Source organism: Chinchilla lanigera, unplaced genomic scaffold (assembly GCF_000276665.1).
Source record: "Chinchilla lanigera isolate Chin_1 unplaced genomic scaffold, ChiLan1.0 scaffold00001, whole genome shotgun sequence".
NCBI classification, from domain to species: domain Eukaryota; kingdom Metazoa; phylum Chordata; class Mammalia; order Rodentia; family Chinchillidae; genus Chinchilla; species Chinchilla lanigera.
This window is the reverse complement of record NW_004955402.1, coordinates 770,270-797,077: the sequence shown is the minus strand read 5'-3', so window position 1 is coordinate 797,077 and position 26,808 is coordinate 770,270. Positions and strand designations below refer to the sequence as shown.

General features: G+C 41.1%; 1 protein-coding gene and 1 pseudogene across 5 annotated transcripts in view; one reads left to right on the top strand and one right to left on the bottom strand.

The window, feature by feature from the left end:
• The window catches only part of Ptpn2 (protein tyrosine phosphatase, non-receptor type 2), a 75,262-nt gene extending 49,594 nt beyond the window's left edge, over positions 1–25,668 (bottom strand). For 4 of the 5 annotated variants that reach the window (XM_013513107.1, XM_013513054.1, XM_013513139.1 and 1 more), the window contains exons 1-2: positions 15,835–15,963; positions 1,396–1,486 (exon numbers count right to left, since the gene is read on the bottom strand). In XM_013513107.1, coding sequence (XP_013368561.1) covers positions 1,396–1,486; positions 15,835–15,948 — 205 coding nt within the window. In that variant the 5' untranslated portion in view covers positions 15,949–15,963. Of the gene's footprint in view, positions 1–1,395; positions 1,487–15,834; positions 15,964–25,593 lie in introns of those variants that run through there. The other variant, XM_005372550.2, reaches the window with a different exon arrangement.
• LOC102003712 lies at positions 4,092–4,845 on the top strand (annotated as a pseudogene).
• Positions 25,669–26,808: the final 1,140 nt, after the last annotated feature.

Below are 26,808 nucleotides of genomic sequence, written 5' to 3'. Positions count from 1 at the left end.
TAATAATCCCAGCACTCAGGAGGCTGAGACAGGAGGATTGTTGTGAGTTTGAGATCAGCCTGGGTTACAAAGTGAGCCCAAGACCAGCCTAAACTGCATAGCGAGACCCTGTCTCAAAAAGACCGAAAAAAAAAGGAATAGAATCTTAAAAGCTGTTAGGCAAAAGAAACAAATTCACCAATACTGGAAAGCCCATCTGCAGGGCACGGGGATGCAGGCCCATAATCCCAGCCCTTAGAAGGCTGAGGCAGGAGGATCACTGCGAGTTCAAGGCCAGCCTGGGCTTCAAAGTGAGTTCAAGGCCAGCCTGACCTGCATAGTGATACCCTGTCTCAAAAAAAAAAAACAAAAAAAGCCAGGCATGGTGGCATATGCCTGCAATCCCAGCACTTGGGATGCTGAGGCAGGAGGATTGTTGCAAGTTCGAGACCAGCCTGGGCTACAAAGTGAGCTCAAGGCCAGCCTGAACTGCACAGAGACCCTGTGTCAAAAAGACAAAAATAAATAAATAAATGGAAAAAAAAAGAAAAATATAAAGCATGGATCAAGAAGCAAGATCCAATAATATGTTGCACAGAAGAAACACATTTAATTCAAAAAGAAATTCATAGACTGAAAGTTAAAGGATGAAAAATAATACTCCATGCAACAGGAACCCAGAAAAAAGCAGGGTAGCTGTTCTGTTTGCAGACAAAGTGAATTTCAAGCCAAGACTGATTAAGAGAGATAAAGAAGGCCACTACATGCTTGTGAAGGCAACAATCCAAGAGGAAGAGATAACAATCATAAATATATATGCAACTAGTACCAGTGCACTCAAATATATAAAACAAATATCAATGGACGTGAAACAATCAAATAAGCACTAATACAATGTATTGGGGGATCTCAATACCCCACTATCACAAAAAAAGTAGAACTCCTACGCTTCACAAGTTTTTGTTTTGTTTTTGTACAGGTTTTGTAGAGTAAGTACACACTACTTTTGTAACTGGAGAAAGGGGGGTGGGAAACTAAAGTATACTAGTAAATACTTTAAGTTAACACTTAAAGGTCATGAAATCATGTGAAAATTATATATATGACTCTATCATATATACATACACATATAACAACGATTACAATTTAAAGACAGAAAAATCACACATGTAAAAAGAAAAAAAGATTAATGGGAAATACACCAAAATAATGGCAGCTGTGTTTGAAAGATGAAATAATTATAGATAATTCTTTTTCTTTGTACTATATTATTCCTTGAGATTTTTAAGAATATATATCTTATATAAACTGAAAAGAATCACTGTACTTCACCCTGACCCCACAGCCTCCTTCCTTCTGTCTCCTGCCTCCTAAACAAACCAACACATACATACACATGAATCCACAAGTACTTACATGGGCTCACATCTCTGTATCTGTTTCGATTTCTGTTTTCTGGAAACTTTGCCACTCTATGAGGATAGTCATGGGACTCATTCCGAATTTCCTTAAAATAAAAAAAAAAAAATTTAAATATCTCTCTTATTTTATTTAGTAAAGCATATCTTCCCAGCCAATGCAGAATAGCATTTATTAAGCACTTTTGACAAGCCCAGTAGCATGTGAAGCAGACCACGTCATTTCTCATTTAATCCTAACAACAAAGCACCGGCCCTTGGGCTGGCCCCTAGCCTTGCAGGTGCCCAGGAGGAGGGGCTCCGGCACCCGGGAAGCCACGTGGTGGGGAATACCGGTCTTCGGGCTGGCTCCCTGCCTCACAGGTGCCCAGAAGGAGGGCCCCCGAAGCCCTGGAAGCCCAGTGGCGGGGAGTGCGGGTCTTTGGGCCAGATCCCTGCCTTGTAAGTACCTGGGAGGAGGGCCCCTGGTGCCTGGGAAGCTGCACGGCAGCGTGCACAGGCGCATGCCGGCCCTCAAACCAGCCACCACCACTCAATTGAGAACTACCATGGCACAGAGAAACAATGACACAATTGGCCCACCATGCACCAGCTGTGGAGGTCCACCCACAGACGTGTGTGAATCATTCCAACATGGAGAAACCCCTGGGAATACATGCCACACAATGGGTCACTCTTGCTCCTCCCATTGAGAACCAGAAAGGTCCAGAGTCAGTGGAGGAGCAGCTGCTGAACAAGAACTTGGAGAACATGAGAATACAGACTAAGCCGGAAGAGTCAGAGGTCCTGTAGACTGGGGTCATGAGAGCCGTTCAGAAGCTGTAAACCAGGAGGACCTTGCATAATACCTGGGGAGACCCCCCTGGAAGCCATTCCTCCCTTGACAGTACAGGCTGTGGTGGAGGAGCGTGTGGAGCTCTGGAGAGGCCTGCAGCAAGATTCCTGCTGCCTGTGCTGACGGTTGGGGAGAGGACACTAACTGGTTGTGGGGTCCCAGTGCGATGGGAGGCTGGAGAGAAAAAGCTACAAAGAATGGCTTTCGCCCCAGATGGCTCACTTGAGATGTTAGTAAGAACTGCCTCCTCAGTATTCTATAGCCTTGAAGAGGAGGAGGCCAAGGAGAGAAAAAAAAGACACCGAGAAAAAGCAACTGCTTTTGCTGCAGCACTAAGAGAAAGAGACCCCAAGTCTGATTCCTGGGGCCCCAAGAAGAACTTGACGACTGAATTCATCTGCTACCACTGTTAAAAGCCAGGCCACCTTAAGAGGAACTGCCCTAAGAGGCCCCATGGGCCATCCCCTGAATGCAAAGGTGACCACTGGAGATCAGTCTGCCTTCTGAAGTGGAGGCCCCAGAGCTCAGACCCATGCTACCAGTTAGTCCAACGGGAATGAGAGGGCCCGGGGCATACTCTGCCTTCTCCCTCTGGCAAGACCATCATCTCCATCGAGGAGTCCTGGGTAATCATGACTATGGAGGAACAAGAAAACAGCCTGTTGCTACACACAGGTGCAAGTCTCTTGGTCCTTCTTTTCAATCCTGGCCTTCCTTCCAGTCATCACACCTCAGCGATAGGAGTCACTGGTGAGAAGGTAATAGGCTATTTTTGACAACCCTTAGGCTGTAACTACTTGTTAGATCCTTCTTGCGTATCTCTGTCTTCCTGAGAAACCACTTTGAAGATACCACCATGTATTAACAGCAGCCACTGATGTCCTCCTACTAATCTATCCATAACTCTGTAATGTTTGTATTGTTCCTATCCTATTTTGTAAATGGATGCATGTTTATTATTATGTGTTTCCTACAACAACCATTGAGAATAGTTAATGATTATTCAATAGGTCACTCATGTATAGCTCTATTTATTTTCTTTAGAAACCACTTTGAAGATACCAAAGTACAGTATAACAACTATTGATAATCTCCTACCTCTTTTGTCTGTAACTCACTATTATTTATCTATTTGTTTTCCTGAGAAACCATCTTGTAGATAACAGTATGTGAAACAACAACCATTGATAATTTCCTACCACTTTGTCTGTAATTTGGTAAGCCCCCCCATTATTATGTTATCCTTCTTTTACTCTTTAAAAAAAAAAATCCTAACAGAAATAGAAACACTATTATTCCCCACTTCATACATGAGGAGGCTATGCTTTGAGAAGTTAAACAATCTGCCAAAGATCAAATAACAGCAAGTGGCAGTGCCTGGACTGAATCAAGGTCCTTCAGACACAGGAAGACTGTGCAGTTTACCTACCGAGTGCCTATTCCTGGCTCTGCTCAACACCTCTAAGCAAGGGGAGACAGAATGAGTGCCACGCAGGCATGAGCCACATCACACTGAAACTCTCAGCGCATCTACCTAAATGTTAGAGCTCCTTTCTCTACGTTCTTACCTATTTCTTCATTTTCATGCCATATAATTGTTACTTTGAGAGCAGAAATAGCCACGAAATTTATTTCTAGAGCCACAAATGATTCATACTAACAGGTAAGTTTGAGGTTTGTTTCAAGATTGTCAAGGTTGTGTGTGTACCACATGGAAAAGTCCTGTAATGCTCGTTTCCACTAAGCACTCAGCCATGGTTAAGGTTCTCTGTGTCCCACACGAGGAATCCTACACGGTTTATCTACACTAAGCTCCCAGACACCTCAGGTGTCCTGTATTGCCAGCTTGTATCTCCCAAATGGAGTATTATTTTAAGACTTCGGTGAGCCTGGCTGGTAGCAGGCGGGAGCAGAGCTCCTGCATGCACCTGGGGAGAAGCAGCAGCACCTGCACACCCTCTCTGCAGATTCAGGGCTGCACCTGTCCATCACTCCCTCAACTCCAGGGCCTAGGTGAGGAGACTGGTTTAGTAGCACTCACAGCAGGGAGGACGGCGGTGTTGAGGGAAAGATGAAAGGCACCGGATCAAGCTTGGAGATGTAACACCACACAACATCAAAAAGTTCACCAGGTTAACCCAGGTCATCTTTCTACTCAGCTATAATGTGATGTGTTAGAGACTGGCGAGCTAGCAAAGCTTGCCTATTTTAATGATAATGCTGTAGGTGCAGTATGCTGCAGGGCGGACTATGTACAGAATCAGAAGACTTTCCATCCTGACACTCGGATGTCGTGCACCTTACGGAAGGCTAAGAACAGGAACTAAAATGTTAAATAATGTCTTAAACATCTGTAAGAAAGATGGTACTTCTGACAACATCTATCCAGATCAGCAATAAGTCAGCAACTGACTTCTACAGGAAGTCTGGCTTTGAGATTGAGACAAAGAAGAACTACTATAAGAGGATAGAGCCTGCTGATGCTCATGTGCTTCAGAAAAACCTCAAAGTCCCCTCTGGTCAGACTGCAGATGCTCAAAAGACAGACCACTGAACAAATTATAAATGAACTCTTGCACTTGCTTGTTGCCAAATAAGAGAGGCCCATTAATCCCCTACCCACTTAAGCTTTCCCTCCTTGTTCTCTTGTTCTTGGTTTTTCTACCTACCCCCTTTCCTTTAAAAATTTTAATAATTTCAAGGGCTTTTAAAAATAATCATATTTGATAGCTGGGCGTGGTAGCACACACCTGTAATCCCAGCACTTGGGAAGGTGAGGCAGGAGGATCACTGCAAGTTTGTGACCAGCCTGGGCTACAAAGTGAGCTCAAGGCCAGCCTGAACTGCATAGTGAGACCCTGTCTCAAAAAAAACAAACAAAATTATGTATGGACTGTCTTAGTTCTCTCATTTTTGTGAGGTGGTTGGACTGAAGGGAGACCTATTTACTTTCATAGTTAAGATGTATAACCAAAAACTTTGGGTATCAAATGATTTCAATTTTTTTAGCTATTTAAAAAATGTCCTGCTTTCACACTGAAGAGCAGAGCCTACAAATATTACTTATTTCAAAAGACAAAAAGAAACAACAGCAATTATCTTTCTCCTGATTCATAGACAAGTCTGGTGTGTTTGCAGTACTTTGGGTTTTTAAAGACTATTTGTGGGATACTTATTCCTAGACACTGCCTTCACCCCACCTTTAGTCCTTTAGAGCACTCAGGAGATGGACCATTGTTACCCTTGTGAGAAATACTACGCTATGTGGATTTTTAAAGCAACTGGTTTTCTCTTTCTGCTGATGGTGGGGCAGTTTGGGTAGGTAATGTTATACTTATGTCTAAGGATTGGGTTAAACTGCTTTTTTGTTAATGAGAGGACTGATTGTCAGCAGGTTTGTTTTTCCTGCTAGTGTTACTAAAGGCATTAACTTTTAGCGTGTTAGCTGGTGAGATTATAATTTTTTTTTAATATTCCAGCTACAGATAATAGCCTTTAACTGACCTAAAGAGGTTTACTGTGATTTAGTTTTTTCTCCTGTCCTTTTCTTCAGTAAGCCCAACAATACCATAGTTAGTCTAACTTTAAAAATGGAATTCAGGGCCAGGGATACAGCTTAGAAGTATAGTGCCTGCCAGGCAAGCACAAAGTCCTGAGTTCATTTCCTAGTACCCCACTTCCCCCGCCAATGGAACTGATGTCCTTATAGGTTAAAACCCTTAAATAGACCTGAAGCAGGTGTGTTTTCTCAGACATATTTAAAAAGACCTAAAGGAAAGTTTAGATGGACTTGTGGCACAATAAATGTATTTAATGTCAACTAATACAGGCTGTTAAAAATGTTGCCAGTGAATGTCAAGTAATACAGGCTATTAAAAATGTTGCCAGTAGATATCTAGACAGTATTTTTTGAGAATAACAGAGTTATGATATTCGTTATCTGCTGGAGAATATTCCAGATTTGCTTATACTCTGTGCCTGCAACACTGAGTTTAAGCATTTGGGATAAGAGGAATTACTGAAACAAACTGTTTTTTGGAAAGGTAGAGGCATAAAGTGTTAATAGTACAAATATCACTGTGACTTCCTCTACTGACAGAAGTGGTTTTGTGTTAGATCATCATCTGGCTAGTAGGGAGTGATTCTGACAGGTCAATAACTTTTTATAAGATGAGACATCTGACATACTCAAGTTTTCCTTCCATTGTCTAATCTACGATTTTTTTTGGTAATTTCTTAGATTATCAGTGTTGGCCGCTCAAGAAATATTCTTGGTAGATGTGACAGCAATGCACAAAGCTTGAGTTTTCTGTCATTTGACTTTTGGGGGGAGGGGTACCAGAAATCGATGTCATCTGACTTTAAGAAATTTGATTTGTAATATTCATCCTCATATGTAAAAGTCTCATTTCCAAATAAGTTACATGGCAAAATTACTTTACAGAATGTTCATGCACATTTTATAACCTTAAGTTCTCATCTGGAAATATGAAAGTACACAGTAAAATACACTTCAGTTCTGAGTGCCAAGAAAAATTTTTTAAAGATAGTTAATGAATGAGTCTAGAGGGTTCTAATCTTAATGAAAATGTAGGAAAGACCATGATGGTTACTTTGGTATCACTTTCTTAACCTAAATCCAACCTTAGAAGGAATGTTTAACATTAAGCACACTTACCTTCAAGGATAAGTTTCAGCTTGCTCTTGTCAAGAGAAGAGTGCTTGAGTTTCAGAAAGCACAATTAGCAGGAATAATTCACCCTTTTTGTAAACTTTCGATATCAAAAGAGATTTTGACATAAAATGAATTTTTGAGACAACAATGACAATAGCCATTTTTCTATAACTATTTCATCTGGACTATTTAAGAAGCCCTTTGCATGTATCCCTAAATGTGGTTATTGAAAACCAAATAGCTGCCTCACAATTAAGTATATGTTATTTGAAGGCAGAAGAAAAATATTCAAGTTTGAATTGAGTGTGGAGGCTTTCTGTCATTATAGTTTCTTCTACACTAGTCAACGATGATCTCAATTCTTAACGTTTGTGAAGACTTAACTGCCCTCCATCAAGCTGGTGTTAAACAATTCCATCCACTTATGAAGGGAAGATGTGGAAGAGGTAGAAACTGGGCACTACTCATTCATAAGTCTGAGTCAATAAAGACCAATGACCAATGTTGAGTTGGTTATTTTGACAAATGGTAAAAAAAACTTTGACGTAAGTCAGTAATTCTACTAACTAGAAGATCAGAAGATATAGCCATCATACTTTTCAGGACAGATGGTTTTTATTGTGGGGCAAATAGGTTAAAATTAGGCCAGTGTGGTGGCAAACACCTGTAATCCCAGCACTTGGACTGCCATGAGTTTGAGGCCAGCGTGGGCTACACAGTGAGCTCAAGGCCAGCCTGAACTACACAGCAAGACCCTGTCTCAAAAAAAAAAAAGAAAAAGAAAAAGATTAAAATTACCATAAGTTGCATTTATGTCTAAAAAAGAGAATCTGTAGAGAAATCTATGCAATACATCATCTGTCCAAATTAGTCTTCAGTTGCAGGAAAGAGTTCTAAAATATCTCCAAAGCACCTTTGTTTTCTCATCAGTTGAAAAGTCCTTCAAGAAAAGAACCATACTGGCAAGAGTAAGATCCTAAGTTTGATTCCTGGTACAAAAAAAAAAAAAAGAAAAAAGGGAATGACTGGGAAACCATGGTTTGTGGTGGTAGTAAAGAAAAGCTCCCTCAGTTTTTGGAGGGAATAACTTTAAAGATACTTAAATGGTTAAGTTTACTTGGTGCAGTTAAAAATTAAACTTTTCAATTTTAACATCACTGTTATATCTAAAATACACTTATGTGATGGTCTGGTAAAAAAAAAAAAAAGAATTCATCAGGTACAAACAGAAACATACCAGCCTCCCCAAAACAGAAGTGTTCTTTAGGGGCCAGGGAGATAGCTCAGAGGCACAGTGCCCACCTGGCAAGCACAAAGTCCTCAGATCAATTCCCAGTACCAAAACAAACAAACAAACAAAAAGTGTACTTTATCAGTAAATGTGGGGCTGGGGATTTAGCTCAGTGGCACAGCGCCTGCCTGGCAAGCACAAGGTTGTGAGTTCGATTCTTAGTACCGGAAAAAAAAAAAAAAAAAAAACAAAGCAAAACAAAACAAAACAAAAAAATCAGTAAATGTTATACCGGGCTTTTGCTCATTCTATCACATAGAAGAAAAAGCCTTTTAAAAGGTTATCAGAGTTTTCTATGTTTAACTTTATAATTCCCATCTTTACCCTTTGGGCCCAGTGCACAAGCTCTTCAATAAAGAATTAAAATATTTTCTGTATATAGTCTGTCGTACTTCCACCTAATTTCGCTCTAAAACTCAATTATTAGTTTCCAGTTTTCTAAGTGAGAGTGGAAAAGAGATTTATTTTCTACTCCATTATTTCTGTCCTTGTTTTTGTTTGCTTCCTTCTGCTCTCTGTGGGTTGTGTAACTGGCATTTTGTAACTTTTCCCCTCCCCAAGTTTCCATTGATAGAACATGATGCCCGAGTTTCTAACCTGAACTTTCCAAGTTTTCTGGAAGTGAAGGAAATGATAATAATCCCAAGTTATAAAACACAATTACTAGCCTGAAGTGGGCAACAGTTTAATTTTATTCTTTCCAAATGGAAAATGAATTACTTTGACACTACTGATTTTTGCATTTGTCAGTTAACATTTGCTCTATCATTAACCAAGTTTCTATACGTGAATGGGTCTGTTTCTACATCTTCATTCAGTTTCACAGAATCATCATTTATCCTGGAGACAGTGCCCAATTTTAGTTCTAAGCTCTGTGATACATGTATGTATCTGGAAAGGCAAGTTGCTCCTATTCCTTCTCCCTACTTGTGTTATAGTTGATAATACCTTAATTCACTTTATAATTTTCTTCATAAAGATGCTAAAAATTTATTTTGAAAAAAACCTTATAGGCCTTGTTGCTATTGCAAATGGGGCTTTAAAAACTTTTACTGGTCACTGCTAGTGTATAGGGATGTCTAGAGAAACCTTAATTGTGTACTATAACATAGTTACTAATGCTTCAAAAAATAAAAAGGGGGAGGGTCCCAAGTATAGGAGTAGGGGCTGGGGATGTAGCTCAGTGGCAAAAGCGCCTGCCTAGCAAGAGCAAGGTCCTGAGTTCGATTCCTGGTACCAAGAAAAAAAAAAGTTGGCAAGAAAAACCAAGGTCATATAGGAGTAGAAAAGAGATTTAAAATCTGAAAAACATAATGGAACAGCCAAATCTTGTTCCAAGTCCTCATCTTCAGAAACACAACACTGTTACAACGTAAATACTGTATGCTCTCCACACCTTTCCTTAATTTCAGTGACTATGAAGCAAGAAAACTCAGTGCCCAGAGGTGCCTACTCCACTCTCCATGCTTCCTTACTGAAGGTTTCTCATTCAATTTTCTGACCCAGAACAAACTCAAGTAATGTCCATACTTTCCCCAGCCTCACTCACAGCTAAAACCAGTCCCAGGAAACCCCGCAGCCAATGGGACTAAGAATCATGGAGTTGGACTGTACCAAAAACCTTGGACGAGGACTGAAGCCAACAGGGTGGTACACAGCTCCGGTCTCAGCTATTCAGGAGGCTGAGGTAGGAGGATCACTTGTGCTCACAAGTTCAAGACCAGCCTGGGCAGCATGGAAAGAATCACTTCAAAAAACAAATCACCATCCACAATAAAAACAAAACACACTGGCTCAGCAGACCCTTGTCCTCATTTGGATCTCCCGGAATATAGGTTTTAATGTCCAGGCCAGGAGTCATCCTGAAGAACACAAGGTAAAAACTATGTTCCAAGAAAGCTGTGCAAAAACTGAGGGACAGGTCAGCAGTGAGGTCACCGAGTGGCAGTAGCAGCCCCAGTGCCATCTCCAAGAATTCTCATCACCTGAGAAACACAAATTCCCAACTATTGGGTCAGTCCCTGCTGTCTTTCCACACTGCTAAGCACCTTTCCAAATAACATGCACAACAGCATCAGCAAATCTCCACACTAACTGCATCTGACACTGATAAGGCATTTTCAGCAATACCCAAGATGCCAGTAATTTTACAAGCACTTTGTATGAGCAGTAAAGTATATGATGTTTCTCAATGAAACTGGGAAAGCAGAGAGCTGGGCTATGTCCTCAGTCTACCATATCCTGTACTGCAAAACCAGCTCTAATGGTGTCTGATGCTAGAACTTTTCCCTTCTGTGGCAGACAGAACCCAAAACAGTGCTCCTCAACACTACACTGAGATTATCTGCTCTATCAACAGTAAAACCTGCTAATCCAAGGTTTCTCAATCTTGGCACCTTCAACGTTTCAGGCGAGACAATCCCTTGTCCTGGAGGCTGGGCTATCTTCTGCACTGCCCGATGTCCAACAGCACCATCCCTGTCCCCTACCCAGCAGTGGTCGGTGTGTCCCTCCCTGTAACTGACAGCCAAAAATCTCTCCTGAATGGCAAGACCCACCACAAATATACCTCCACCAACCCCCAGGTGAAAACCACTGATCTAATATAATAACAAGCCATACTTTTACTTAAAACTAAGTTTAAATGACCAGAGGTCAGGTATAGTGGTCCACACATGTAATCCCAGCATTCTGGTAGGCTGAGGCAGGAGAATTGCAAATCTAAGTCCACCTTGGGCAATTTAGCCAGATCCTGTTCAAAATAAAAAATAAAGAGATGGGGATGCAGTTCAATGTAAAGGTCCCAGATTCAACCAGTACTGCAGGTGTGTGTCAGTGCATGTGTGAGGTATACACTTGCGCCGAAATATAATTTAAGCAAAAATGTTAAGCCTAGTTTCTTTTTAATATGATTTTTGCTCAACAAAAAGCAAGAAATAATTCAATTAGTAGTTATTTCTTATCTAGTACCAATGATCCAAAATACAGGCATCTGATCTGATGCAAAGAGATATTGTTCACAGAATTATTTACAATGTTGAAAAGTTAGGAATAAGCTAAACATCTAATGACAGAGAAAAGATGGGCTGAATAAATCATGGCATCTTCAAATGAGTATTATGCAGCCATTGAGAAATAGGCTCTCAGGTATCATGTCTGTGGTGCCAGACACTTGTACAGCCTCTTGGTAAGACAATACATGACACACAAACGAGTAACATATCCGGAATGGGACAGAACCATTACTTCCTTTTTGGTAAAAAAATCCACTTAGGTCATTAGCTGTATTTGAAATTTATATGCATACATGACTTGCCTAGGTTAAGAAAGTCCTACCACCTTCTTCCCAAAGAAGCCTAATTTTTAGAATACTATGAAATGATCCACTCCAACCAACCGCCTTAAACTGATCTCTAGGCCAGTGGCAGCAAACCTACAGCATGTGTGCCGCAGCAGACTCTGTATCACTGAAAACTCTCTTTCTATATATATTTTTTGGTACCAGGAATTGAACTCGGGACCTTGCACTTGCCGGCGCTTGTGCCACTGAGCTGTATCTGCAGCCCTTACTGAAAACTCTAAAAGGTTCAGTATCACTGCTCTAGGCCAAAGATTCTGACTTTAAGTACTGCTCATATCTACTTTCAACAGATTTTTTTCTATTACTTTACCCCTTAACATTTTTATACATGTAACATTTAATCCCTCCTGAAATTAATTATCAATGGCATATGTAAGGAGCAATGCTAACTCTACTAGAGAAACAATTTTGCTGGGCTCAAATAATGGTGGGTTAAAATGTAAGAAGACATTTTCTTGCTATTTATCTGGCCACTCTTCATTTTATAGGCACTAACTGTGCCACAATGGTACTTTTTAAGAATTCAGAGATTCTCAAAAATCTCAGGTTTATAATTTAAAAAATTTCAAAAGCATTGTATGGTGTAAACTCATCACCATACAGTGGTGCCCCAGTTCACAAACTTAATTCTTTCTACAATTCTGGTCCTAAACTGAATTGGACAAGAAACAAATCAAATTCAATGGTTAGGTCCAATGTTGATCTTACAGGGAAATTTGATTTGGTTCTTGTCCAATTCAGTTTGTGACCAGAATCTTGAAGAGAATAAAGTTCAGGAACCGAGGTACCACTGTAATTTCAGCTTTTCATTGCAACAAGCCCTCAGGGAGAGTTCTCTTGTGAGGGTCACAGAATTGAGGTGGTCTTTTGTGAGTAGACATCTGCAGAATCCCCAAGACAACTTGGTGTTTAAGGGATGGTCTTTAAAGAAACAGACCCAGGAAATCTGGCTTGGACTGCAGCCTTCTTTTCTCATCAGGAAACTCAAGCATTAGTAACAGCAGTGCTCCATACTAAAGATAAATGCGTCTGCCCAATGACCAAAAATTACACTCCTGGGTATTTCAAGGGGTGGGTATATGTCCACCAAAAAGCACATGATGACAGATTTATTTCCAAAACGACAGCCTGAAGGAAAAAACCCTAAATATGCATTAACACAGACAAACTGCACTCAGTCACACAACCGACTATGGAACAAAAGAACCCACATACAAGAGACCCCACTCAAGTGCCCAATATAGGAACAAGCCGTAAAACCATTCAGGTGAAAGAAGTCGAAATAGCTGTTCTGGCTGTGAAAGGGCAGAAGAGAGCCTTTGTTGTGGGGGAAATGTTGCTGTATCAATTTGGGTGATTACAGAGATATATACGGTATAAAAATTTACTGAGCTGTCTTCTTGTAGTCTGTGCACTTTATTCATATTACACCTAAAACAAAAAAAGCTGGATGGGGTGGCGCATGCCTATAATCCTCACACTCGGGAGGCTGAAGCAGCAAAACTGCCAAGAGTTCAAGGCCAGCTTCAACTACATGAGATTGCATCTCAAAAACCAAACCAAAAAAAAAAAGGTTAAATTGGGTACAGCCATTTGGGAAAACAAAGAGTTACCTTATTAGGAACCAGCAATTCTATTCCAAGACACATAATCAGTGAAATGAAAGAATCAGAGAAATGAGTGCTGTGTATAATCCCAGCTAAGGCAAGAAGATTGCTGTGAGTTCGAGGCCAGCCTGGGCTGCATAGCAAGACCCTGCTTCAAAAAAAAGGGGTGGGGTGGGGCGAGGAGACAACAGCAGCATTCTCCCAATCACAGAGAGTAAACCCTCAGCGTCCCTTGCCGATGAATGAGTGAGGAGGGGTAGACGTCTATACAAGAGTCTCGTTACCTCTATGAAGGAATGAAGTCATGATGCACGCAGCCACACAGAGGAATCTTGGAAGTACCACTCTCCAGTGAAAGAAGTCAGACCCAAGGGACGGGCAAGTCCAGAGACAGAAAGTGGATGACTGTGACTTTTGGGGGTGTGGGTGGGGGCAGAAATAGGGGTTCACAATCAGTGTGTACATGGTCTCTTCTGGGCTGCTGACAGTGTTCTCAAGATTTAGATGCAAATTTGTAAATACACTAAACCCAACGGTACTAAACCATACCCTGAGATGGGTAAATTTTATGGTCTGTGAAATATATGTCAGTAATGCTGAACATATGGGTTGAAATGAGTGCTCCATTCAAACACTTGGTATCTCTGTTTTTTTAGATGTTTTCTAGCTTACAGTTCAATTTTTTTTTTTTTTAAGTAACATTTAAAGAGAAGAAAACAAAAACAAGTCATGATCCTACTGGCTACCAAATACAATGACTGTCTTGTGCTACCACACCAACAGCACCAGGCTTACTTGGCTTCTTCATGCAACTTTAAAACTACACCAATATGGACTTAATGCAATGAATTTCCCATAACCAATTAATAACTAGCAGACCTTATCTATCCTGGATATATCCTTGACACAGTTAGAAGGGCAAGTATTTTTGGACATAAACCCATCCACTGTGGATGAAATGTCCATCTTCCTGGATATAAAATGGTAAATGGTAACATGTTTAAGACAAAAGGGAAAAAATGCTTTAAAAACTATGCATCTGTAAGATTAAGGGAATAAGGAACCTTTCAAGGTAAGACCAAGCAGTATCTTTCTCATGTATATGTATCTTCCGGAGGCAGTTCTATAGCCCCATTAATTTGAACTAAATGAAGTTGTGTCTGAATTACAAACTCTTGTGGTACATACCTGTAATTCCAGCACTCTAGGAGGCTTAGGCAGGCCATCTCAAATTCGAGCCCAACCTGGATAAATTATCAACTTAGCAAAACTCTATCTCAAAAAAATTTTAAGTAGCTAGGCATGGTGGCACACTCTTGTAATCCCAAGACCAAGAATGCTAAGGCAAGAGGATTGCTGTCAGTTGGAGGTCAGCCTAGGTTACACAGTGAGTTCAAGGCCAGCCTGAACTACACAGCAAGACCCTGTCTCAAAAAACCAAAAAAAGCTTCAAGTGTGGTTCAGTGTGAATGCCCTGGGTTCTATGCCCAGTAACTAATACAAACAAATACTTTACTAGATATCCTTATGAATAGCTTGTCACATATTTTGAAACATCTTAATTTCAAATGAATATGTCTATAAAAATCTTAAGTGTCTTAACTAATGGAACATTTTGTCTACAATTTTATTAACTCAACCTGACTAATATTTAATTCATCCAGCCATATTAATAGGTATTTTAATTAAAATTCCCAGATAACAAATACAGTACTTTTTAAAGTGAAAAATATTTAAATTTTAGAAATACTTCTGAAAAGCATTAGTAGGGGCTGGAGATGTAGTTCGGTGATACAGCACTTGTGTATCCTGCACAAGCCTCTGAACTGGATTACCAACACCACCAAAAAAATTTATTTTAAAAATTAAAAAAACTAACAAAAGAACAATGAAGACAAAATCAAAACACAAAAACCACAAAAATGGTACATGACCTCAAAACAAAATGATAGTAATTAACAATGGCTGCTACATTACATACTGTTATCGTCAATGAAGATGCTCAGTCCACCAGATGTAAGAATGTGAGATTGACCAAAGACAGTAACAAGTAATTAAAAAAAAAAAAAAATTGGAAATGATGCAGAGCTTAACAATGGTTCTTATACTGCATATTATTGTTTTCAGATCAGTCATTCTGATTACCAGATTCAAGCGGACAAAATTGGTCAAGAAAAAAGAAAATTTTAAGCATTGACTGTTCCTTTCAATAAACCACACACATCAGCAATACACTTTCTGAAAAAGAGGCAGCTGTGAGTGTGGCAGCTGTGTTCCTTCCACTCCTGCCACTGTGTCACCGCTGTTCTCTCTGGTGGGGAAAAAGGGTCTGAAGTTGTGCCACAGTGTGACTTTAAAGAAAACGGAAAGTCACCATGGAACCAGAGAAAGAAATCCAGCCACCCAGAGGCCCCACCAGCCTCAGCCCAGCCCCCAGGCCTTGAGAAGGTATGTGCGAGCTGAATTGGAGCATCACTGGAGGAAAGGAAAGCACCTAGTGGAGCTTCCAAGACAGGACTGTTTCTGGCTGAGAATTCACAGCAACCCCTGCTACACAGGCTTCTGAGACCTAAGCAGACCTCTCCAATCACCACTGTTTTAATGAACTGATTATGCTGGGTAAAAAAGAAGTTCTATAAAAACGTGACTGTCCAGAGCCACATCTCACCTCTCCATGAGCCTCGACACTGATGCACTGTGCCACCGCACGGGCAAGCCTCAGAGGGCATCCAAGTAGCACAGCTTTACCAAGCACAGGGCACATGGAGTTTTTAATGTGCATTTTGCTTAGGAGAGAAAAAAAGTATTTTTACCCTTTAATAAATTCAGAGAGCCCACCAACACACAACTCAAAGACAGCCTAAATTTCCTGATCATTTTATTTACAGATGAGCTAACAGGAATATATACAGCAGTCCCCTCATCATTGGGGACACATCCTTACACATCCAGTGGACGCCTGGAACTGCAAAAAGTACTGAGCCCTGTGAGTCACCTTACCCAAGCACTTAGCACTGTGCCCCTAACTTCTGCAGTTGGAGGTACAACAGCAGAGCTGCACAAATTTTTCTTTCTCACAACTTCATAGACAGATTTGTGCATATCAAATCTTAAAACCTCAGCACATTTTTCTTTCCTAAAGTTGAAAATTTCCACCTTTTCTTATTAAAAAATATTTTTTGTAAAGAGAAAAAAAAAACCCAAAATTTCAAAACAAGATAATAGGACAGTAACAATGGTTAATGCATTGTGTAGTTATCTTTAAATTAGTTACTCAGAGTGCAAGTCAAGGAGGAGGGAAGTGTGTCCCCTGGACTCAGGAAGGATCTGAAGTACGAATTGAAGCCCACGGAGAGAGTGAAGACAGAAATTTCAACAAAGGAGAAGGTGGTGGTCGGTGGGCAGCGCCTTCACCCTGAGACAGGACTCACTGCAGCGCTGGTGTCTGGGCCCTCGCATGCTAACAGGGAAGCAGGCGCCAGCAGCTACAATTGAGGTTCCTGCCCCGTCTCCCACAGGTCTCCCTCTTACTGCTACTGGACTAGGAATGGTTTCAGCGTATGGATATGGGGAGCCACACACACTGACAGCATAGCAACTATAAAAGCAGCATCTTCGGTTATAGGATGCATCACAATTTATTTTGTCCTATCTCCTAGATTCCCAATCTTCCTAATTATTAAAAGCAATGTGATGACCATCCTTCAGTGACTGTAAGTACCTTTCTAAGTATTTGTTGGTGACCCTCTGACAACAGAACTCTTCAATTAAGAGCCCATCTTGACAACACAATTCTACAAAAACTAAAGATAAGGTTTGTGTCTTACTTAACACTAGTACTGGAGCCTGGCGTGGTGGCACATGCCTGTAATCCCAGCACTTGGGAGGCTGATGTAGGAGGATCATTGTGAGTTGGAGGCCAGCCTGAGCTACAAAGTGAGTTCAAGACCAGCCTCAACTACACAGTGAGACTCTGTCTCAAAAAGACAAAAACAACAACAAAAACACACTAATATTATCTTTTTCTGTCCTCAAATGTCTTGATTCTTCTGCACTGCCTACTCTTTCAGATAAACTTTTTTTTTTTTTTTTTTTTTTTTTTTTCTCCTTTTTTTTTTTTTTTGGTCTTTCATGAGACAGGGTTTCACTATACAGTCCAGGCTGGCCTCGAACTCACAGCAATCCTCCTGCCTCAGTTTTCCAAGTGCTGGGATTACTGGCATGTACCACCATGCCCAGCAGATAAACCTTAAATTTAAACTTTCTTTGGCCTATTTTTAAAAATTACATTATAAATATGCATCAATTTAAAGAGAACTGATATCTTTGCAATATCTACTCTCCCACCAGGGATTGGATTTGTTTCTCCACTGAAGTCTTATCAGTACAGTTCTACTTTTTAAAAAATAACAAACTGAATACTTTCTTCTCTCAGTAGTAGGGATTGAGCCCATTACTGTCTTCCTCAGTGGGGAACAAGTGGTCAGAAAGCTGTCAAAGCATGGCTTTTAAAGATACCAGGGCCTCTGCACTGAGCTACATGCTCAGCCCTACACATTTCTTTCTTTCTTTTTTTCTTTTTTTCTTTTTTTTGAGACCGGATCTCACTAAATCACTAAGTTGTCCAGGCTGGGCTTGAATTTGTGATTCTACTGCCTCAGCCTCCCAGAGTGCTGGGATTACAGGGGTGCATCACTGTGCCCAGCTCAACACATTCTTATTAAGCTTATTCTTAAATTTTTAAAATTTCCTGTGGCTATTTTAATATCAATAATATATTGTTTTCTCCTTTAATGAATGACAGTATAATATTACATTCTCTTAAATTGACCATCTTTAATTCACAGAATTAACTTGAGAATGGCATTTTGTTTCATATTTACTTCTACATTACATCTGTTGACAGATAATATATTAGAATTCTGAGATTATGAGCAGAAGAAGATGCTTTGTTTTATACTGTATTTCTAAAATGATACCTGCTGGTAACAGAATTTTAGGACTAGCACCAGAATTAAAATGACCTATTTATTTTGACGGTGGAAAGAAGCTGCTAACTCCATTTCTGCCTTCTGTTTTTATACGTTCCTTCTTTCTTTTTTTTTTTATTTTTTTTATTTTTTATTTTTTAATTTTTGGTTTTTCTCCGGTACCGGGAATCAAACTCACGACCTTGCTCTTGCCAGGCAGGTGCTGTGCCACTGAGCAAAATCCCCAGCCCCATGTTCCTTCTTTCTAAAGCCTTGTTTCATTTTGTTTTTCTTTTGTTGCCTAAATGCTTGATTCACTAATATTCTTTCTATCTCCCTTTGTTTTAACCAAAGATTTTGACTAAATTTTAAAGTCTGTCACAGCAGTCTTGATTTCTGCTCTGACACAAAAGTGGTTAAAAAGTGTTGTTTTCTATATATTATGTTCCTTTTTAAAAATTGTTATTTTCTTTTCCCATGTCCTTTGCTATAATAATCAAGTTGTCCTTGTTCCACTTTATTACCTTAGAAATAAGAAAGCCATTTCTATTTTACTGAGGATTGGCCTTAAATATTTTTAAAAAAATGTTCTAACGTACTTTTTTACTAATATAAAAGCACATATTAATAAAACCTCTGTCAATTATGCTCTTCCTACAGTCCAACATCTCTGATTTTCTTTTTTTTTTTTTTGGTTTTTGGTTTTTCTCCGGTACCGGGAACCGAACTCACGACCTTGCGCTTGCCAGGCAGGCGCTTTTGCTGCTGAGCTAAATCCCCAGCCCCCTCTGATTTTCTTTAAATGATCTAACACTTGGATCCATATTACTTTTTATGATTTTCAATTGTTCAAAAATATTTGTTACTTGCAATAAGGTTCACAACTACAATCATAATTATTTGGAGTTAATTCTAGATTAATTTCACTGGATTCTACAGAGTTAATCCTAGATTAATTTCACTTGGCTTTACTGTGCAAACCAACCTTCTGTATCTCTTCCACTTCCAACAGCACTTAGGCTGACATTCTCCAGTATTTTAGTGTGAGAGAAGATAAATCTGATAATCTGATTTGTTCTTCCCTAAAGATAACTTGTCTTTCCTCCTTAAAGGGTTTTTTCTTTATCTTGAATACTTAATGAAATCCATAAGGGTATGTCTAGGTTTTCTTTTTGTCTTTTTGAGACAGGGTCTCACTATGCAGTTCAGGCTGGCCTTGAGCTCACTTTGTAGCCCAGGTTGGTCTCAAACTCACAACAATCCTCCTCCTCAGCCTCCTGAGTGCTGGAATTAAAGATGTGCACCACCACACCCAGCTACATCTAGGTTTTTACACTTTGTAAAAACGCAACTCTCTAGGAAATCACCTTTGCTCGTCTTTATGTAAAGAAAATGTATACATCAGCCCCTTACGCCAGCCCATGTGGACGCTTACAATTTACTCTCAAAAATCCCTCTCCACTGCCAGTACAAAGTGGGCACAACCCTTTTCTGATGTTTGGTAATCTATCCTACAGACCTTTTGTTATCACTGTGTTTTGGTCACTTGAAAGATAAATTAGGGGGCTGGGGATATAGCTCAGCAGCATAAGCACTTGCCAGGCAAGCCTGAGGTCATGACTTCGATTCCTGGTACCAAAAAAAAAAACAAAAAAAGAATGCAACAAAACCAGCTTCCAGTGCATGTAACTGCAAGACTTTAACAATCTAGGAAAATTAGTTTCTCATGGTTTTCCACTCCTTTTCTTATTGTTAATTTTTATTTGCACCAGTTGCATCTAACAATTTTCCTTTCTTTAAAAAATAAGTAAAACCAAGCTGGGCATGGTGGCACACGCCTGTAATCCCAGCACTGGGGAGTTCGAGGCCTGCCTGGGCTATGTTAAAAAAAAGAGATGTTAATGGCTATTTCAAATTATAGCCCCACAAGATAGAACACCATTCCAATTACTAATATAACAGAATCGTGTAGTATTCTAACCAGAACAATACTCTGTCAGACTTTAGAGTCCCTAAAATGGCCTGGTGAATTGTGCTTCTTCCTCAATTATCAACTGCTATGTTTTAAATTGTATATGCTAATCTGATTTAATATATGGCTAATCATTATTATCCAAAGTAAAGCAGGGTATAATCACAGGTTCTCCTTTATCAGTTGACTTAATGTATTATCTGATTCACACTTTCCAAAAAGAAATAATGGCTCTAGTGGGGCATTAAGTGGAACTACCATGCATGAGTCAGGTAATAGATAAGAATTTCTAAGGGAAACAAACTATACTTACATTTATCTGAGAAAGGAGTGCGCCTGTGTAGATGTTAATTCTGCACACTTAGACCTCATCTGTCTGTACCTCCGGTTTGCCCAGGCTATGTTGAGAGCCCAGGGGAGGAGGTAGGGAGAAGAGAATGAGCAGACTGCAAGAGCTGTGAGGGTTCCCAGCTGAGCTCAGGAACTCTGAATAGATAGCAGGATTCGAACATGCCACAAAGATGAAAACTAGAAAAGCCAAGGACAAATGCCACCACCTGGATTGCATAATCAGCAGCACCAGTAATCTGTAGAACATATGTCAAAGGTAGAACACGATCTTGGTGCATTCTCTACTGGGCCACCACTGCCCAGGCTGCTTTCCCTTCAAGTAATCTAACAGATCCACAGAAAACAAAACAAAAACCAAAAAAATCCCTTTCAAGCCTGAGCCATGGATCCTAGCTACTGTTTTGTGTTGTTATTTTCTCCCCAGGGCTGGGGATTGAACCAGGACCTCACACATGCTACACCAACACTCCACCCCTGAGCCATATGCCCAGCCCTCTTTACATTCTGAGACAGTCTCCCTAACTTACCCATCACTTACCGTCCTTCCACCTCAGCCTTCCAAGTAGCTGGGTTTACAGGCAGGTGTGCATCACCATGACCCGGCCCAGATACTGCTTCAGATTCGTTTTTGTTTTTTTGGTACTGGGAATCAGTACCAAATCAGGACCTTGTGCTTGCTAGGCAGGCGCTTGTGCCCCTGAGCTATATCCCCAGCCAGATACTGTTTCAAAGGCCTCAAGTTCCAAAATGATCCTATCAGTTGTAACACATTCTATTCCCTCTTTGCCATCAAAAATTTAAATGATTCAGCGCTATCAATCTCCAGTAGATAGTCAGCAACATAGAGTCACACTGGCAAATTAGGGCAGTGCTAAACTGAGAATCAGAAGGACTAGTTTTGGGTCCCTGTTGTGTCAGTTCATGGATACTCAAATGTTATGGAATTACAATCTTGTGTTGGATCAGTATGTGCGAAGCCATAACTGAGGGGTGGGAATGAACCAAGGTGCTGATGTTTGTAAAGAGGGGAGAAGTAGCATCTCTGAGTCTAGTGAGTACTTACTGAGGATCTATGTTTTAGGCTCCACAGGTTGGTGGTGGGGACACAAGAAAAACAAGGCCACCCTCAAGGCCTAGAAAGACAAGCAGACTGTTCCCACTCAAAAAAGAAGCTTGTCAAGGGGCCTAGAGAGACCAGCATCTAGCCTGGAAGCCATCTCCCAGGTAGGTAAGGCAGGCACAGAGTATACCCAACATGTGCAGACTCCAAGGTGAAAAAGCAGTAAATTTTCCAGGGAACTCAAGAGTCTGTGCACCAAGTAACAACATGGATGATTACATTAAGTGACAGGTAGGACAACATGTAACTAGTAGGCAAGTAAAGTGTTAGAGTGAGATAGGTTTGATTCACCTCTCAAATTTGCTGATCCATGTGAATACAGAGTGCTCTGATTGGGATCAGAAGTGTGTCAGATTTAGGACATCTCTGGATTTTAGAATATTTGTATAAACATTATGATCTTGGAGGACAGGACCCAAGTCTAAATATGAATTCAGTGATGTTTCACACACCTTATACACACATCTGAAGGCAGTTTTAGCCAGTATTTTCAGTGCACCTGGCTTCTGACTGCAACCAGTCACAATAGATTTGGTGTGGAATTTACCACCTGTGGCATCTTGGTGGCAGTTTCAGACTTTAGAGCATTTTGGATTTTTAGATGAGGAATGTTCAACCTCTATTACTTGCTTATCTGGCTTCTAAAAATTAGCTGAAGGCCAAGCATGGTGGCACACGCCTATAACCCCAGAACCCGGGAGGCTGAGGCAGGAAGACTGTTGCCAGTTCAAGGCCAGCCTGGGCTACAAAGTGAGCTCAAGGCCAGCCTTAACTTCGTAGTGAAAATCCTTAGAAAAAGTAGCTGACTCACAAATGGTAAAATGTGTTCTCATGCTGACAATATTTGCATCACAAATTTCTTCCTTTCTTTTTTTTTGAGACAGGGTCTTGCTCTGTAATTCAAGCTGGCTTTGAACTCACTACATAGCCCAGGTTGGCCTCCTGCCTCAAGCTCTCCAGTGCTGGGGTTACAGGTATGTACCACCGTGCCCAGCTGAACCACAAATTAATAATAAAAATAAAATAATAATAATAATAATAATAATAATACTTAAGAGTTTCATGGTTCATACACCCTGGTTAATCAACCAAATCCTTTCTGAACTACCACTTACCGACTGGTTTGTCCCTAAAGTTTTATTCCTTTCCCTGACACGATTACAAAGGTCTCTTTCTTTCCTCTTCACTCTCACACCCCAGCCTAATTTGGACAGCAATCGGCTTCAGATTCAAGAAAAGCAAAAAAGGGACCAAAACACTGCCTCAAAAGACAGAATTAACCTCAGTTTACCTCAATGTTACCAGTTTGTTAACCAGATCAAGTCAGAGTTTTCCAGAAATCTCACTTCTGCCAACTGTATCATCTGGACCCCATTGGATCCTACCTTCTGAAGTGCAGCGCCAACTATCACCCCTTCTCCTACATTTCGGGCCCCACCAAGAGGACAACCCCACAAACATCAACCTGTCAAGCTGCCCTTTTCTCTTAAGAAATCGTTGATCCAGCCAATATTTACAAGTTCCCACCAAGTGTCTGTTTCTGCGCAAAGCACTGGTGCTGCTGTCCTGAAGCTCTAATAAGCAGTGGATAAGCTAAGCTTGCTCTAAGAGTCTGTTCTGCTCCAAGTCAAGAATTCACTGCTAAGAAACCACCTACTCCCAAGTTACCATCTAAAGCCAACTACAGGTATTCTTTGTTAAATGACCTACCTACCTCATTAATGACTATCTAGACTTACAACCAAGGCAGGCTGTTTGGACTTATAACCTGTCTTTTTTTGGGTACAGCTCTGCACTTCTTGTTCATAGAGCCTCAATGTCTTTTCTTCTGTGCAGTACGCCTTGTGTATACAGTACTGTAATTTTTGCTGATTGTATGGTATAATGCTGTAGTTTTATGCTCTGTTATACACTACAGTACTGCATGTTAAGTTATACAAGTAAAAGCAAAGTCACCAAATTGGAGTTTCTTTTGACCATTTCTTTATTCTGAGCGTTTGTTGTCAATTTTTGTTTTTCTGGGTGTTTTTGAGGCAGGATCTTGCTTTGTAACCTCGACTGGCCGTGAACTCTCAGCAATCCTTCTGCCTCAGCCTCCCAAGTGCTGGAATGACACTGGGATGACAGGTGTGTGCCACTACACCAGAATTATTTGTTCTGAATATTGTAATGTACATACTCTATATAATTTCTCATTTAGCGACCAATTCATTTAAGGACCTAATCAAAGGACCATAGCTGGGTCCTTACACAGCAATATCTGTATTCACGAAGGTAAAAGAGTAAGATTCAAAACATTAAAATTCATTTTTCTTGCAAGAATTGTGATTATGAGGTGCAAAGTAAAAGTTCTCGTATCTCCAAGGCCAGGTTTTAGTTATATTTAGATTTTGCTCACGAATAATACCTTCTTTTCCTAGCCCTGTAAGCACTGCCAAAAGAGCACAACTCAGGATAAGCACTGTTACAAGTATCACCCACTATTGTGATAAACAAAGCAGAAAGTACCCTTGAACACTTTTTTCCTGTTCAAATAGTGCCACTTTCAATAGTGGTTTTCTTACTGCAAACTGTGTTCCTGAAATATGTAATATGCTGCTGCACAGTATCCAACTTAGCACTGTGAAACAGGAAGTCATGGATGCTACAGAAGGTTGTAAAGGGCCTCACACCCAGCAAGGGAGAGCTCTGGAAGGGTCCTCAAGGAAGTGAGACTTCAGTGATGAGTAGGAGGTTTAAGCAAGACGGGAAAGGGGGAAAAGTGCCAAGGCAAAGGGAACTCATTTACTGAGGGGAGAATGAACATGCATTTCCAGGAACAGAACACAGTGGACAAGAGAGGAAAATGAAAGGCGAAACAAGCCAGAGGCAGGACATGTGGTCCTCGGGCTGGCAGAAGGCAGGGGTTTCACAGTGTGAGCAAGGGGAAACCACTCAGGGTTCAGCAGAGAAGCTAAATAACCATGCTTCATGTCAGCTACCTCTCCCCGCGCCTTCCCTTCAAGCTGAAATTCTTAAAAGAAATCCACACTGTTCATCTGTCTTCTTCTGACCTTCTCCACTCTTGAGCATCTGAAAACTGCTCTCTTTCAATGAGGTTTAAATCTGTTCATCTTCTCGTTGCTCAATTCAATGGACCCTTTCAGCACTGACCTTATTTTGTCCCCTCTGCAGGATGTGGCCCTGTGGACTACCAATTCCCCCTCAGTTCCACCACTATGCTCCTCAATGCACTAGCTATTCCTCTCCAGCCTTCACTGCAGGTTCCTCTCCTTCTGCTTACTCTTAAACGCTGTCAGTCAAGATTCTATCCTTGGCCTTCAGCACTGCTAAATCCTCTATCTTCCCTGGGTGATCTCAATCCCCAAATAGCACATAGGTGTTCATGTTTTTCCAAGCTGTATTCACAGCTCTTCTGAACTCAAAGCTTATCCATTCAATTATTTCCATTTCACTGTCTCACAGGTACGTCAAACAAAATAAAAAAAAGTTCCCAAATCAAATACATGTCTTTAACATTTCAAATCTATGTTTCCTCTTCACCCCTCCTGCCACAGCCTAAATTCAGCAGCTCAACATTCCTCTTCTGTCTCACTCCAACACCTGCCCACTCCTAGCCCTATCCAAGCCATACTAGCCAGAATGATCTTGCCAGAGTAGGCATGGCCACGGTACTTCTGGTGAGCCCCTACCAATCAGCTTCTGTTCTGATCCACAGGAGCTTCTAGGCCCAGCCTGATTCTCCAGCATTGCAACCTCACACCAGACTCAGCACAGGTGAAGCTGCTGGTGGTTTTCTCAACACTGCAGTCTCTGGGCTTGTGCAAACTTCTTCCTTCCCTGGAATGCTAATTCTCTTCCTCTGCCTTGTCTTCATAGGCCAACTTGACCTTCAAGACTGAGGCGAGGTCTCCCTCCTCCAGGAACTACCAAGGGCACACCAGGACTCTCAGATACTCTCCCCCACAGCATGTTACACTGTGCTGAACCCTGGGCACGTTTCCACCTACTCACCTGCTGACTACCTGGAAGGCTGGGGTCCATGACAGCAAGGCTGGGCCTTTGGAGGTTATCTGCGCCCAGCCCGGGCACACAACTGGAAAATGTGACTCTCCATGAGTCCAGAGCCAGAGCCTCCGGGGCAGAGCTCCTCAGTGGCCTTTTCTAGGGAAATGCAAGGCTCAAGGCAGAAAGCTGGCAGGTAGTGGAGGTCAGCACATATTTGTGGAATGGCTGAGTAGATGTTCCAGAGTCACAGGGAAACACAGCAAACTCTTCCTGGTTTTAGCGGTCTGTGACCTACTTTTACTGTAACAGTCAGTGTGCACGGCACGATTCCTACCTACCAAAGTGACGCTGGTTCTTCCACTAGGAAAAAAACAATAAAACAAGCCTCAACCAACTAAGTAAACCACAGGATTCCTAGACACTGGTTCATGGAAAGGCTTCCTGAACTTGAAACTGGATGTCAAGTTTTCAGTGGAAGGAGGTACTGTATGTGCTTTGTGGCTGGAAAGATGACAGCTTTCCACAAAGATGTTAATGATAGCCCCCCAAAGTCACACTGCTTAAACAAAACGTTAAGCTAAATTAAATTGTAGCGCTCACCCTTCCCTTTCAATCTGTATTTGGACACATGGCTCATACCGTAGAGACAGCAGTCCGCTTATAACAAGTGCAACTGAAGAAGCTCACAGGGAGATTCTCACTAGAATTAACATTTAAGATTTCCTACATTTGGAAGAGTCCTTGCCAGCACTCTCTAAAAGTCAACGCCCAGACAAGGGTGCAGACGTACTCGACAGGAAAAAGTTATACTCCACCATCACAGTGAAGCAAACCTTCTTTACGGTCATCTAATTAAATGGAATGGGGAAGCCCAAGATCAGTTTTACAGGAAAACTTTTTATCTCGGGAAAATGTTAATGATTAAACAGTGGAAAATCAGCAGTTAAATCATCTTTAAAGAGATAAGGGCACCGAGTGTGACAGCCAACACCTGTAAGGCTAGCACTCTCTGGGAGGCTGAGACAGGAGGATCGCCAAAAGCTGGAGGCCAGCCTGGGCTAAACAGTGAGTTCAAGGCCAGCCTGACCTACACAACGAGACCCTGTCTCAAAGAAAATAAACAAACCGGAAAGAAAACAAAACTGTTTCGAGTGCTTGATCAAAGCTGCACGAGCGGAGCGAGAGAGACGGCGGTGGGCTCGGGGACCCGCGCGGCCGGGC